Source organism: Poeciliopsis prolifica, unplaced genomic scaffold, assembly GCF_027474105.1.
Source record: "Poeciliopsis prolifica strain line A6 unplaced genomic scaffold, Auburn_PproV2 SCAFFOLD011, whole genome shotgun sequence".
Lineage (NCBI taxonomy): Eukaryota > Metazoa > Chordata > Actinopteri > Cyprinodontiformes > Poeciliidae > Poeciliopsis > Poeciliopsis prolifica.
Window position 1 is genome coordinate 3,295,987 of NW_026562386.1, and position 13,385 is coordinate 3,309,371.

Consider the following 13,385-nt stretch of genomic DNA (forward strand, 5'->3'; position numbering starts at 1 on the left):
CATCATCATCATCATCATCATCATCATCATCATCATCATCATCATCATCATCATCATCATCATCATCATCATCATCATAGAGCTGAAAGCAGGAATTACAACCAACACTTTGCAGTGGAGATACAGAAAACTGACTCACTAAGACACAAGGGTTTTTCTAGTCATTTTGTGTCTCCTTCTGTATTGAATATGTTCATGCATCATGGTTTGTTTTTAAAGCGGAAACTGTGGCTGGATTCATACTATCTTTGTTGACCAATTTGTGATTATTTCATATATCCATTTTAGATGTAACAAAAATACTTTTGTGTGACATTCACCATAAAATGGAGGTGACTAAATCATTTCTCTTACTGTTAGTTTACCATAACACAGCAATAGGTGTAGCTTAAAAAAAAAAGCCAAATTGCTTTTCAAATTGAACAACAACCGAATAGTTGATGAAAAGCAAAGTAAAACTCTGAACCCCTAAACCATAACATGTACAAGAACAAAAAGAGAAATAGCTTCATCATAATACAATAAAAAAAACAGCTTGCCTTGGAAGTACACTCAAATATTTAATAAATTGTGTATGCTCCTTCTCTACGAGGGACTCCCAGTGCTGAAGGATCTGTTTCTTGAGTATCCCTATAGTGGATGCAGGAATCACCAACCAGTAGGTAGGAAATCAGGTCTACTACTACATCCTAGACACGAGTGAAAATGATCCCAAACGAAAATCCCGAGCCTGTGCTTCATACCAGTTCTTTGAACCGTGATAGCTTGATTTATTTCTCATCATAGTAAGAAAAAATATATACATCTGTTTGGAATATTGGAAGAGTACTGAGTTAGATTTAGTTATTACAGGCCCGTCGTCACGTCTAAGCTCTGAACATTAGGGGGCGATGTTGCATAATAAGCCAACTATTAAACCAAATATCACTATCAATGGTAACCCATTTTATTCAGTACAGACAGTGTAATGTTTTCTGATGACTTTGCCATGTTCAGATCGGAACATTAATTTCTGTAATCACTCATTATTATACTTTTATTGCTGTCCATTTCAGAGAACAGGTTTTGGAGCTGAAGGAACAAGAATAGATGGTTTAGGGAGGCTGTTTCAGTTTGTGTTGAAATTATTGTATCAGGAAAAAAAAACATAGAGAAGTAAAATATAGAAAATGTGAGATGCAGATGAGTGGGAATTTTATGTGGGTCTATGGCTGGGAACCAATGCTTTATTGGACAATAAACTCATATTACTCATGATACCTGTGATAATAGCAGAAATATAATTTCTGACTTTTGGCCAGTTTGATTTATCCAAAGAGAGAACCTTAATTTTCACTGTCATATGCTTGAAAACTGCAACCAGCACATGGTGTTCTTCTATGTCCATTATTGTCTTCTCAATATTCTTCCACTGGAGCTGTGGATCTCTCCACTGACCTCTGGCTGCTTCTGTCATGCTTGTGTTTATAAAATACTCAAATGCAGAGAGACACTGTGATAAAACAGGATGCTTTAATAAAAATAATGAAAACTTACAGAAAATAACACTGGGAGAGCAGGTCAAGGAAATGCATAGTGAACAGAACAATCCATAGATGAACAGTGAGAACCAGTGACCTCATATACTACGGAGAATAACATAGAACCAGATGAAATAATCCGAGACAAAGAGGACCTGCTGGGGCAGAATGCATGCAGGGAAACTAAGGGGGAGACTAATAAACACAAGAGAGTTAAACTCAAAAGAAACTGCAAATCGAGGAGGGAAAGAATAAAAGTATTATTATAAGATAACAAACTCCAACGTACAAAGAACAGAATACATGGCTAGACTAAGAAAACACAAAAGAATGACCTCATACAGCGACATCATTCTAGTGCCCACAAAGAAATTAACTGCAATATGGCAAAACTGAATGAATGTAGCAATACGGAAATTATCATCAACACATAAACACAAATGAAAACCAAAACACCTGTAGATCATGACAGCTTCTTTGAAAAATGGCTTCAAGCCATATCAGCTTCTGTACTGTGTTCATGCAACACTTTATCCATTATGCATCATGGTAGCTTCCCTATCTGATTTAATAGCTAACATTCTCAATTAAAGTTTGTGGCTGTTATGTGACAAAGTTAAAGCTTTCTGAATACTTTTGGAAGGCACTTGATCTTCCACTACATAAGACAGGAAAACAATCACACAGATCATGCATATGGGGTGTGTGGAACGTTTACTTGTTTTGTATTTTCCTAAAGTTAAATTTATACTTGCACTTTAATCACAGAAGCTCTTTTCAGCAGCTTAATTTCAGCTTCCTCTGCTCTAAACAGTGTTTGCTCTGTCCTGTTGGACTTTATGGTTTTTAACAACCACAGCTCACATTTATCAGGTCTTCCAATGCTTTCCAGCATGTTTTACTTTATTTTCAGTGTATTTACAGATTTGAATAAGCACATTTTTCTTTTTTTTTTTGAAGAAGAAGTTTTACAAATGAAAGACTTTAAATTGTTTACATAATGTTTAATAATTGCACCAAGGCACAAATATTAAGTTCTATCACACAAGTTTTAAAACCAGAATAAAAAAGCAGCAAAATAATAGTTATGTAATGTTCACTCATCATCCGTATCGTAGCATGCTTGGTAGTTTTATTCAGGACAGACATTTGAATTATGTCATGCTTTGCGTCATGTGAATGCTGGTTTTACGTTTAATTCCCAATCTCCTCAATCTTTGTAAAATATTAGTTTCCCTCTTTTTTTCTTTTAGAAGTCATACTGAGAAACAAACATGGTGATTTTGGTGATGTACCTTCCCAGCTGGACCCGTCTCTCCAGCTCGCTCATCTCCACCTCCGCCTCCAGAGTGGCGGGGCCCTGGACGGGGCTCACCAGCATCAGCTGACCCGTCTGACGGTCTGAGCGCTGAACTGTGAAGTGGCGGCGTGCGTGCCGCCCTCCGAGTAAGGTGAAGCGAAGCGTGTCGCCCAATTGACGCAGGGCTGAGACCCTGAACATGACGCGTGGGGCAGACAGGTTGGACACAACAGCGAGGTAATGGTAGGAGAAGGAGGTTGGGGTCTGAGAGCAGGCTTTGTTGTCCAAAGGGCAGGGGTTACGTTCACAACGCCTGGAATAGAACAGAGGAGAATTTGAACCTATTTGTTGTGTTGTCTACTTCATCCTTTTACGTTAAATATCGTATTTTCCTTTCAAAGTTAAATTAGACAATTTAGAACCTTAACTCTCATCCATCATTACATCACATTATACTGAATATGGTCTTCAGAGAAGAAATGCTTATGACAATAAAACTGTTATAGTAAGATATTTAAATAATTTTTATATAATTTAAGTGTTTGTGAATATATGTATTATAAACACAGTTTAATGTTAATTTAAAGTGTCTGAGCTATGTCTCTCCAAAGTGCATTAAAGACAACAGGAGCTTTGATTTCTGGGATCAGACCCTTCATTTGTCTATCAGGATTATAAGCACTGAATTTTATTTTACTTATTTTGTATCAAAACAAAATAGAAATAGACCAACTTTCACTTGATTTTTAGAGACTGTATTAAAGGTTTTCACTCACATGGGTGATGTCTTGACGTATGTTGCGTGAGGGATTTTGGGGCAGTCCACCCGAACACACTGGAAGCCACCGTATGTGTTGACACACATCTGGTCGTTTGTGCAGTTGTTCTGCCTGGTAGCACACTCATCGATATCTGTGAGAAAGAAAAAGGACCAGGAGTTTCAATGATTAAACAGAACACTTTAATTCTGTTTAAACTGAAAATAAAATATGTTAATAAAACTACAAAGCCTATATCTTTTTTAGTTTATGCACATAAAAATACATACTTTTGACTCTTAGTTCAGGTATTGGCACAGTTTAAAAACTTCTAATTTTTAATAGCGTGTTATTTAGCTTTTCCTTGTTTCCATTTACGTCAAGGCTACACCCACTTCTTTCATAATATTGTAACTTTTTTTGTTTTTTTTGCCTCAGTTTGCTTGTTCTGTATCTTTAAAACATATTTTTAGATGTTTCAACTTTGTTTTTTATGACATGGACGTAGTAAGCTGGTCTCCAAACTCCCAAAGTGTCTCTTCACCTTTGCAGCTGCGTCCGTCACGAGTCACATTATACCCAGGAGGACAGGAGCAGCGATAGCCTCCAGGGGTGTTAACACACTTATACAAACACAGTTTTCCTGCTGGTCCATTGTGGAAAAGCTCACATTCATCTATATCTGCAACACACAATGAACACACATTATGCATCCCAAACACGCATTTGTAGTTAGAGTTTGACTAACTATGGAGCGTACCTGTGCAGCTGTAGCTGTCTCTACCAGAGATGGTGTATCCTGGCTCACAGGTGCAGTGGGTGGTCCCCTGCACTGTAGTGCAGCGTGACGGACGAACGTGCGTCCCACTAGTGGCAGCTGGTAAGGTGGAAGCAGCCAAAGTGGAGCCAGCAGACATATTTGTTGTGGTGATGAAGACTGAAGGAGAGGAGGGGGGAAGAGGTGGTCAGATGCAGAAAAGGCTTTCAGTTTGATGTAATTTTCTTTAACGGTGCTCTGTGTCAACTCCATTTCCTTAATCTGACACAATGGGACAGACAGATCCCTCAGAGCTGCCACCAAGAAAGACAGTTGCAAAAGAAGTGAAGTATTTCGATCAATTCCAGAACAATACTTTTTTCTTTATGCTCAGAAGTGTCCACTTCAAATGCACATTTGAAGTGGAAGTGCTGGAGATGCCTCTGCTTGGCCCACCTTTTAGACGTGTGCAGAAAAACAGCATTTTTGGTTTAATGATCCAATGGGTCATTAAATATGAGAGAAATACTGTTTACCAGATATATTGTTGGAGATTTTTCACAAATAAAGGAGATTTTTCACAAATAAAGGAGATTTGTCACAAATAAAAGATGTAAAACTGAAACTTTGAAGAAACTTGTGTCTTTTGGACAATTTTGACATGGACAATTTAATTAGTCACATTTAAACTGCATTTACATGTGCTGTACATTCATTTATCACTCAAGAGAAAAATCTTAATGTTTTACTACCTTACGATGAAGGTAAACTGGCAAACGAAAAGTGCCATTCATACACATGCATAACGTGGACACGTTGTGCTTTAAACTCACATGTTGGCACAGGGCTTTGACAGGTCTCTCCACTCCAGCCTTTGGCACAGACACAGGAAAACTGGTTCACCTCATCCACACACGTCCCACCGTTCAGGCAGGGAGACGATGCACACTCATGGAAGTCTGAGGGAGGAAGACAGAGACGAGGTTACACACTGCTGGTACTTTTGAACGCTGCAGATCATGTGAGATGTGCAACTTGATGACCCTGATCCTCGAGCCACCAGGACATCACAATATATGGATGCATGAGATAGAAATATGAGAAAATAATAAGGCAAAGGATTTGTTAAAAAAATACATGTTTGATCAAACAGTCTTTGAGCTGTTATCTCAAAGTTAGGAAGTAATCAGGCGGGACAAAGTGGCTGGAATGGAATATCCCATGTCAGACTTTCTCTGGACAACAACCATATGGAAAAAAAGAAAAGTGATCACAGAGTGCATTCAAAATGCATCTTTATGTGGAAATCAGTAGCATTTCTGATGAAACTGTGTCAAAATGAAAGGCAGATAAAATTATAGTGATGAGAGAGTAAAATGATTGAGAGAAAGGAGGAAGAAAGGAAAGAAATGTAGGAAATGTCTCAGAGCCGGGGGCAAACAGTACGGGACTCGACGCAAACCTCGACATGTCGGCTGCTGGCCAGTCCAGGTGAGGCTTTCTTGACAAACTCTGCTTTCTGATCCCACAATTTCATACCCAGGGTCACACAGAAAGTGGACCTCATGGCCGACACTGTGAGATTTGCCAAGTTTCCTCCCATTAATGGGTGCATCGAGTTTTGGACAAGTACCTTGCAAAAATACAAACATTGAACAAAAACATTAACGTCATATTAAAAAGACACTTTTGCTCAAATTCATCTATCTACATTTCACTTACTGTTTGTAGATCTTCCTGTCTGCTTCCCTGTACTGCTCTGCAGTAAATTTATTTTCTTCCTCAGGTTGCGCAGACTTTGCAAACAGGAGGCTTCATGGGCCGACAAAAGCTTCTGCACTTGCTTCAGCGTACCTTGGATTTCCTGCCTATTTGGACAGTCCTGGCATAAAGCAGAACAGTAAGCAAAATTCAGAAAGGCAGTGTTGCAAAATTTTCCGTAAATTTTGCATCAGATTGCAATAGATCCTAAAGTCTTAACTGGTTGCACGTTGTGGTCTAAACTCTTTGAAAGCGTACGCTATGAATGTTTAAAATTACAGAAAGTTCTTCTGAAATGTTCTTCAAAGGAAATGCTGGTTTCTTTGATTTATTTATGTACCACTGCAGCAATTACCCCTGCTGGGTTCTGTTGAAAATAAATATTTAGCTACAGAGAAATATCTTCTGAAGTGAGAGACCACAAGCCACTGCTGTCACTGACCGATGAGCCAGTGGATAACTTTTTCTAGAACTATTAAATACCAAATCTCATATATAAATGACCTTTAAACCATAAATGTTTTATCTTCCAGATGGCAATGAGCTTCAGTGTTCCACCATGAACATGTGCGTAAAATGAAGATTTGTGCTATTTAGATGTCCATGTGTGGAGGAGATCATACCATGCTTTAGAAAAAGCACTGTATGTAGCCCCTATTTTTTCTCATTTTGTAAAATGACTGTTGCAAACCTCAATGCATTTCACTTTGGTTTTATGTAATAGTTCAACACAAAGTAGTGCAAAAAGACAAAGTGGATGGAAATGTGCACAACAAGCTTTGAGAAATCGACAAATCAAAAAATAGAGTTCAGAATTTTGTTGAATGAAACCAATTCTAGGTTTAATTTGCAACTTTTTCCACAAGCAAACACTGGAAGAAAGTGCTCCGGTCAGAAGAGACCAAAACTTTTTGGTCAACACGCAAAGCACTAAACCTAGTGGTTGTAGCATCATGCTGTGGGATTACCTTTTCTTTTTTTTAGCTGTATGCTGGTGGGAAGATAAGTGGAACTAAATATTTATTTAGAAACAACAATACTAAAGTTTTGGCTCAGGAAGAGTTTAGAAATCAATATCTGATGGAGAAACCAGGAGGTTTTCAAAGAGGTTCAGAGCAGTGGGATCTTAATTTTTTTCAAGAGTCGCATGTATGTTACTTTCACTGAAAAGTATTTAAAAATAAAACCCATTGGGTTCAGTTTGGACTATAGCTGCCGTCCCTGTGTTAAATCACTACATGTTAGTAAATGTAGAGGGAAAGGTGGGCTAGATTCTTGTTTTTAGGTTACATGTTTCCCTTCATTACACTCATTCATTCATCTCCATCATTCCCTCACCTGCCCAGCCTCTCATGCGTGTTTTTGCACAACCAATTAGTGTTTTCATCCAGCAGAGGTTATGTAAGAAACGCAAATATTTGTTGAAAACACCTTTCTTTATTCAGGCTCAACGGAGGTTTGGAAAGACTTCAGTCATCTGGCAGAGATGGAGGCTGGAGTTCACAGCGTTGCTCTCAAAGGCCTCTTTCTGCTCGCGCTAGATCGGATTTTACAAGGTTTCACTAATTCACTAATGTGAATTCACGAATGTTTCCACAGTCAGCACAGAATTACAGTAAAAATCTAAACAAATCAAATCAAAATAAGCAACATAAGGAGACGCATACTGCTTAAAGGACCCAAATGTTCGTACTCATGTTCTTACATTTATTTATAAACCTGCTCATGTCAACCACATCTCAGGAGAATGCAAACAAATCCTGCACACGAAGGCGCAGTTATAGATGTAACGAAGCGAAGAAACTCATTCACAGACACACTGAGCTTCCTGGAAATGTTTTGCAGCCTTGCAGTGAAGCACAGCACAGATACAGTCGTGATTTCAGCCCTGGCGGACTGAGGCATGTTGTTCCTGAAGCTCGTGTGCAAAGCAGATGGAAAAGAAGCTTTTCTCTCTTTAGTACAGCGAGGACTTTCATGATCATACTCATGAGTACCTCAGAGCTTAGAGGAATCTGTGAGAAGTTAACCCTTAATAGCAAACGTTATTATGAGAGAATGAAACTATTTAAATTAAACTTCAAACTTTGACACATTCTGCACATTAGTTTTTTTCTGTTTAGATTCTTACCTGTCCAAAGGCAGGATGGAGAGAGCACACATATACCAAAGCAATGAGATTCACAGCTGATGCAAACATGTTTCCAGTACGCAGTCCTTTGGTGTGTTGAAAACTATCAGCAGAGTGAACTTGAACTGAGCTTCCCTGAGAGGGAGCAGGAATGTCAGGTGAGGAAATAGTCCTGAGTGGAAAAGCTGCTGTAGCTAAATGGTGTGGAATGCTGGGTTTACTTTACAGCAACCAATCAGCGGAAAGAGTTTTGGAGGAAAAATGTGACCATGTTATTATCCCTTCACTTAACTTGGACAGCACTTTCTCTCTAAGCAAGCAGCTTAAATGTATGTGAGCCTGTAGAGAAGCTGTGCCCTCTGCAGGAGCATGTGCATACTGTACATACATCCCTGCCCTTTGCATTGACTGGTTTAAACCATTTATGCATCAATTTATAAACTTTTAAGGAAGATGATCCTTTTACCTACATTAGGCTGTTGAAGGTTGTAGCAGATCTCAGCTGAAAGGAAAGGAAAAACAGTGGGAAGAAAGTGAAAAATATTGAGTTGTTTCTTTGCATCAAGCCTGAAAAAGATGTGGCAAGAAAGATTTTTTTTGTTTTCAAGAAAACACTTAACCTGATGGTCTGTATGTTTTGAAGCTAATGTCAAATATGAGACAGTAAAAAGGAATGTGTTTGTGCATGCAGACATGAAATTAAATTGAGGTGATAAAATATCTTTGAGAACTGAAATCCGTCAAATAAGTATGAAAAATATGAAGACAGAATCTCTGTCCTCTTTTAGTGAAGTTTTGCCAACAGCATGAGTTTAATTTTGTACTGCTGTGATTTTGAACGCCTGTTATGGGATCAACCATTAGCAGCTCCTTTGGTTGCTGGATTGACCTGAGAAATCACCTCAGCAGGTGGGCTTTTCTTGTCTGGCCCCAGACGGGGATTTGAACCGACTGCTATAAGACAAATCCTTGCTGAAACCAAACTTAAAGAGATAAAGGAGAACATGACATGATGAAAACCGGATCCTCAAAGCAAGCAGCCCACAGAGAGAGACACGAGCCTATGGTGCCGCTCTGTAGCCGTCCTCAGACTGTGAATCAAAGCACAGCGTTTAGATCATGATTAGATCAGAGCACAAAGCTTAGATCGTGATTTATGTCTTTTACAATAGGAGATGTGGAAAAAAAGGGTGTGTGGGGAGAACTTACCCCAATTCGACTTCATTTGATTTCATTTTAAGTTATCTCCTATATATTATATACTCTGATGCTGAAGCACTGAATCTAAAAACAAACTCTGTTACCTAAACTTTAAAAATAAAAGTTCAGTTCCAAGGATAAGTGGTGCTCACAGACATTCGTTTTTCAAAGTAGATCTAATCACAATAGCATACAGATCTCTTCAGCCTGATGACTCACTAAAGTACACTATGACACTATAGTGGCATACCTGCCAAGGAGGAAAACGTAAACTAACCACCACTTTGTGGAGCTTCTCAGTGCTACCAAGTCTTATAATTGCAATCAATCTGATTAAAAATCCTTTGATAACTTGCTCAAGCCTTCATTTTCCAACATTTTAACAAGCTTTTGACATGCACATTAAAATCTGAGAAATATTTAGCTTGAGTCGTCAGAGTACATAAAAAAAACAAGAATTTCTGAAATTCTGCTTCAATAAATCCATATTTTTTTAAAATAAATTCAGACGTATATTTAAATAGGGAATGTTAACATATGGCATCATAAATCACACATTTTACTTGATTTTTACTACTTTACAACACACACTGTAAACCTTTGATGAGTAGCTCGACTTCAAGCCATTTAAATTTGTTAACCTAAGTTATTTAAGTTAATTAATTTAAAAATGAAATTATTTGACATATATTTTATCATTTTGCCAAAAATCATTATATGTGCTGTTCTAAACTGTAGATAAGATTATCTTAAAGAAGGCTAGCATAACATTATTAGATTATTGATTTATTAGAGCACAAAATCCAATTTTTTTCCCGCATTTAATTTAACAAATCAGTCAGAATTGAAAATATGCTTCACTTAATCAAAACCTAAAATATGGTTAAGAAACAAATACTTATTTAAAACAATCAAGTCAGAGCAAAATATTATGTTTTCAAACCCACTTAATTTATGGAGTTAAATAGCTTAAGTGCTTTATCAAAAAGTGTTTATTTATTCATTCTCTAAGATTTGCTGTTTACAAAGAAGCAACTTTTAAAAGGTTGGAAACTGTAAAGTGACCAATTTCAGCAAATGAACGAAAACCCATGAAAACTTTGAAAAGCGAATTGCAGAGAGGAGCAGGGAGGCAGGATAACGGAGAGCCAAACAAGTGTTGCTGCTGCCAAGGATTTGGTGGGAATTCATCTGAAGTAACTCCCAGAAGCTTGGATCTGCTTCTCAATTTGTTTCTGCTGGCAACATTGAGCTGGACCAGCTGAACTCTGGCGGAGACGCCGGATGTGCGGACACCAATGTCAGAGCAGTGACACTCCAACTCACAGTGCAAAACTTTCTATGTGTATCTATTAAAGCGGATAACATTTTGCATTCACACGTTGGAATCCAGATTTAAAGCAGATTTAAAGATGTGGAAGTTACTATAACATCTGATAGTGCTAAGTGCTCTAAATCGAATCTAAAACACGTTTCTACTTTATCACATCATTTTGAGTCTTAAACTGTCGACTTTTTGTTGAAACAGTTGAATTCAAGTGAACTTCATGCCTCACAAAGAATATTACTCTCCTTTATACAGATAAATGGAGTTGCATGATTTGTTGCGTCTAAAAGAGTGAACTTTGAGAGACAGACCTGTCAAAAGCCGTCCTCCAGCCACACACTTAGATGAGCCATTAGCATTTTGCTGTTACAGCAACAGAAGCAGAAGAGTAAACAATTGTAAATCAGATTGTTGTCCAGCACAATAAGCTAAGGTCATGCCCGCTGCAGCTAACATGCAAAAGATGGTTAGTAGAACCTAATGTCAGTTTTGTCTTGAGTGGTACGCTAGCTGTCAGCTAAACGTGAGATTTAACATTATTCTTTTGTTAAAAATATAGTTATTTTGTCAAATTTTCATAATTTTCCATGACAACCTTCATATAATTCTTGTGACTTTTTTGACAATATTTTCTTCATGGTCAACCAGGTAATTTGAGCAACCCCTTTATCTTTGAAGTGTTATTTTTGATCATTGTATGAGAATATCCTGGTTAAATGTCAATTACTTTTTTGGAAATAAATAAATTAGTACTGCTCTAACTTCTTTAATCAGGTAAGACTGTTCTGTTCAGTAAAGTAGCATTTTGTATTTTTAACTGAATCATAAGAATGAAAACCAAATATCTACTTGATTCTCCTTGTTAATTATTGAACCACAATCTTGTCCAAAACTATGGAAATCTCCCCCACCCCCAAAATAAGTAAATAAATAAATAATCTGTTTGACCAGAAAGCCCATGCTTTCTGGTCAAAAAGATGCTCCATATTTGAAGACAGGCAAAGCTTGACATTTTGTACTGAGGCTTTTCTAACATCCTGAAGCCTCAAGCTGTGCTACAGAATTAAGATTTTTATTCTATTTGAACGCTGGATTAACATTCACTATTCAAAACAGCCCAAAGCAAAGCAGTTTTTTTCTCTCTCTCTCTCTCCAACATAATAATAGTGCTAGTTCCAACAACACTTTTATTTGCGCCGCTGCTCATCAGATCATGTTCTCTTCACTCACTGGTTGTTCAAAATGTATTGAGTGAAGCAGTTTGATCCTCTAGCCACCACAAGGGGGTGCTGCAGCTCCAGCTCCTGGGCTCCCCCAGTGCTTGCGGCCCCTCTTCTTAGGAGCAGAGTAACACGGTAATGATGATGAGGGTGCTGTCAGCTGTGCTGATGAAACAGATGTCAGAATAGAAAACACTGCTGCTGATGTGTGTGGGCAGATCTGAGCGGCCTGCTATTCCCGGGATGAGGCCGACAGTGTTGCAACTATCTTCATAAAGATAAATTTTCACATTTTAGCTCCACTCCACTGACTGCCTCAGACGCTGTTGTTTCACTGAAGATCATTTATTCTGAGAGAAATGTGTTGATAGTCTCAGGAATGTGAAACAGCACTGTCAGTGCCACACTTGCTCATTCGCGCTGCAGGCCGACTGATAACGTTGACAGTTTGAATGAAGCCAAAATCAATTCAAGGTAAATTAATTAATTCTACAAAATTACACCAATAAATCTTTCTTCTGCCTCCGTTTGAAACGTTTAGGTAAAAAAAAAAATTTGGGAATAAGTTTAGGTTGTTTTTGAATAGTGAGACTCACTTTAATTCTTCTAATGTTCAGCATGTTTTATATTAGCTGAAATTTGTTTGCCCTGAAATGCTAATCTGCACTATTGTCCTATGTGTATGATTATTAGCAGTTGATAATGATGGATTTTGAAGCTGATAAGAGACTTAATACCTCCTGGGCCGAATATAATATTCGTGCGAGGGCGTACTGTCTCTTCGTCGTTGATTACATCCTCAGAGCCACCCATACAGAGGGAGCCTCTTTCTTCGACTGCTCTCCAGTCTCAGAGAACTGTTCTCAACTGATAAGGCTGTAATGAGGAAGAGAGGATGTGGATAATCAGCCTACATTTTCAGCTCTGGTATTACAGGTAATTTCCCCGTAAAAACCCTCAGAGGAAGCTTTGCTTGAGCTGAAGAGGCAAATTAAAGAGCTTTACTGATAAACGCTAAAAGGTTCAGGGCTTTGGCTGTGTTTGTGGAAATCTGCAAACGATTTCGCCTCCTGCATATAAGAATGAACCAGAAGGCATTGTGCGGAGATTATAATGTAGTGATTATTATACAGGCTTTAAGGCTTCTTTTTTTTTCTGAATGAGATAAAACACCAATACTTCAAGAATAACGACATTTCCCTCTTTTTTCATCTTTATGTCTTCTCTCCAGGTTTTTCAAGCCAGAAGTATTAGGAGGTCATATCAACATCTGTAAAGAAAGAAATTAAAGTTAAGCCTTTATGACTTCCATAAAGCCTTTGACCTCTGTTTGTATTTGTTTTTTTATTATCACACTTTTCTTACCATTTCTGAAAGCCTTTATTTGACAAAGACTTAGCAAGGTCACAGA

At 38.0% G+C, this 13,385-nt stretch overlaps 1 protein-coding gene across 1 annotated transcript; it reads right to left on the bottom strand.

Annotated features, from left to right (window-relative positions):
- Positions 1 to 1,490: 1,490 nt before the first annotated feature.
- LOC129364213 (fibulin-7) lies at positions 1,491 to 8,367 on the bottom strand. The gene is made up of 8 exons (XM_055036729.1): positions 8,228 to 8,367; positions 6,058 to 6,217; positions 5,798 to 5,968; positions 5,169 to 5,294; positions 4,339 to 4,515; positions 4,123 to 4,260; positions 3,597 to 3,732; positions 1,491 to 3,133 (listed from the first exon to the last, which is right to left on the bottom strand). The coding sequence occupies exons 1-8, from the start codon at positions 8,294 to 8,296 to the stop codon at positions 2,770 to 2,772; spliced, it is 1,341 nt and encodes a 446-aa protein (XP_054892704.1). The 5' UTR covers positions 8,297 to 8,367; the 3' UTR covers positions 1,491 to 2,769.
- Positions 8,368 to 13,385: the final 5,018 nt, after the last annotated feature.

What these genes read in the sequence shown, in the direction of transcription:
- LOC129364213 (XM_055036729.1), bottom strand. Translation starts at nt 8,296, where the DNA reads ATGTTTGCATCAGCTGTGAATCTCATTGCTTTGGTATATGTGTGCTCT. An exon ending in TCCATCCTGCCTTTGGACAG is followed by an intron (nt 6,218 to 8,227) that starts GTAAGAATCTAA and finishes GCTTTATGCCAG; the next exon opens with GACTGTCCAAATAGGCAGGA. An exon ending in TCAAAGCCCTGTGCCAACAT is followed by an intron (nt 4,516 to 5,168) that starts GTGAGTTTAAAG and finishes CCTCTCCTTCAG; the next exon opens with TCTTCATCACCACAACAAAT.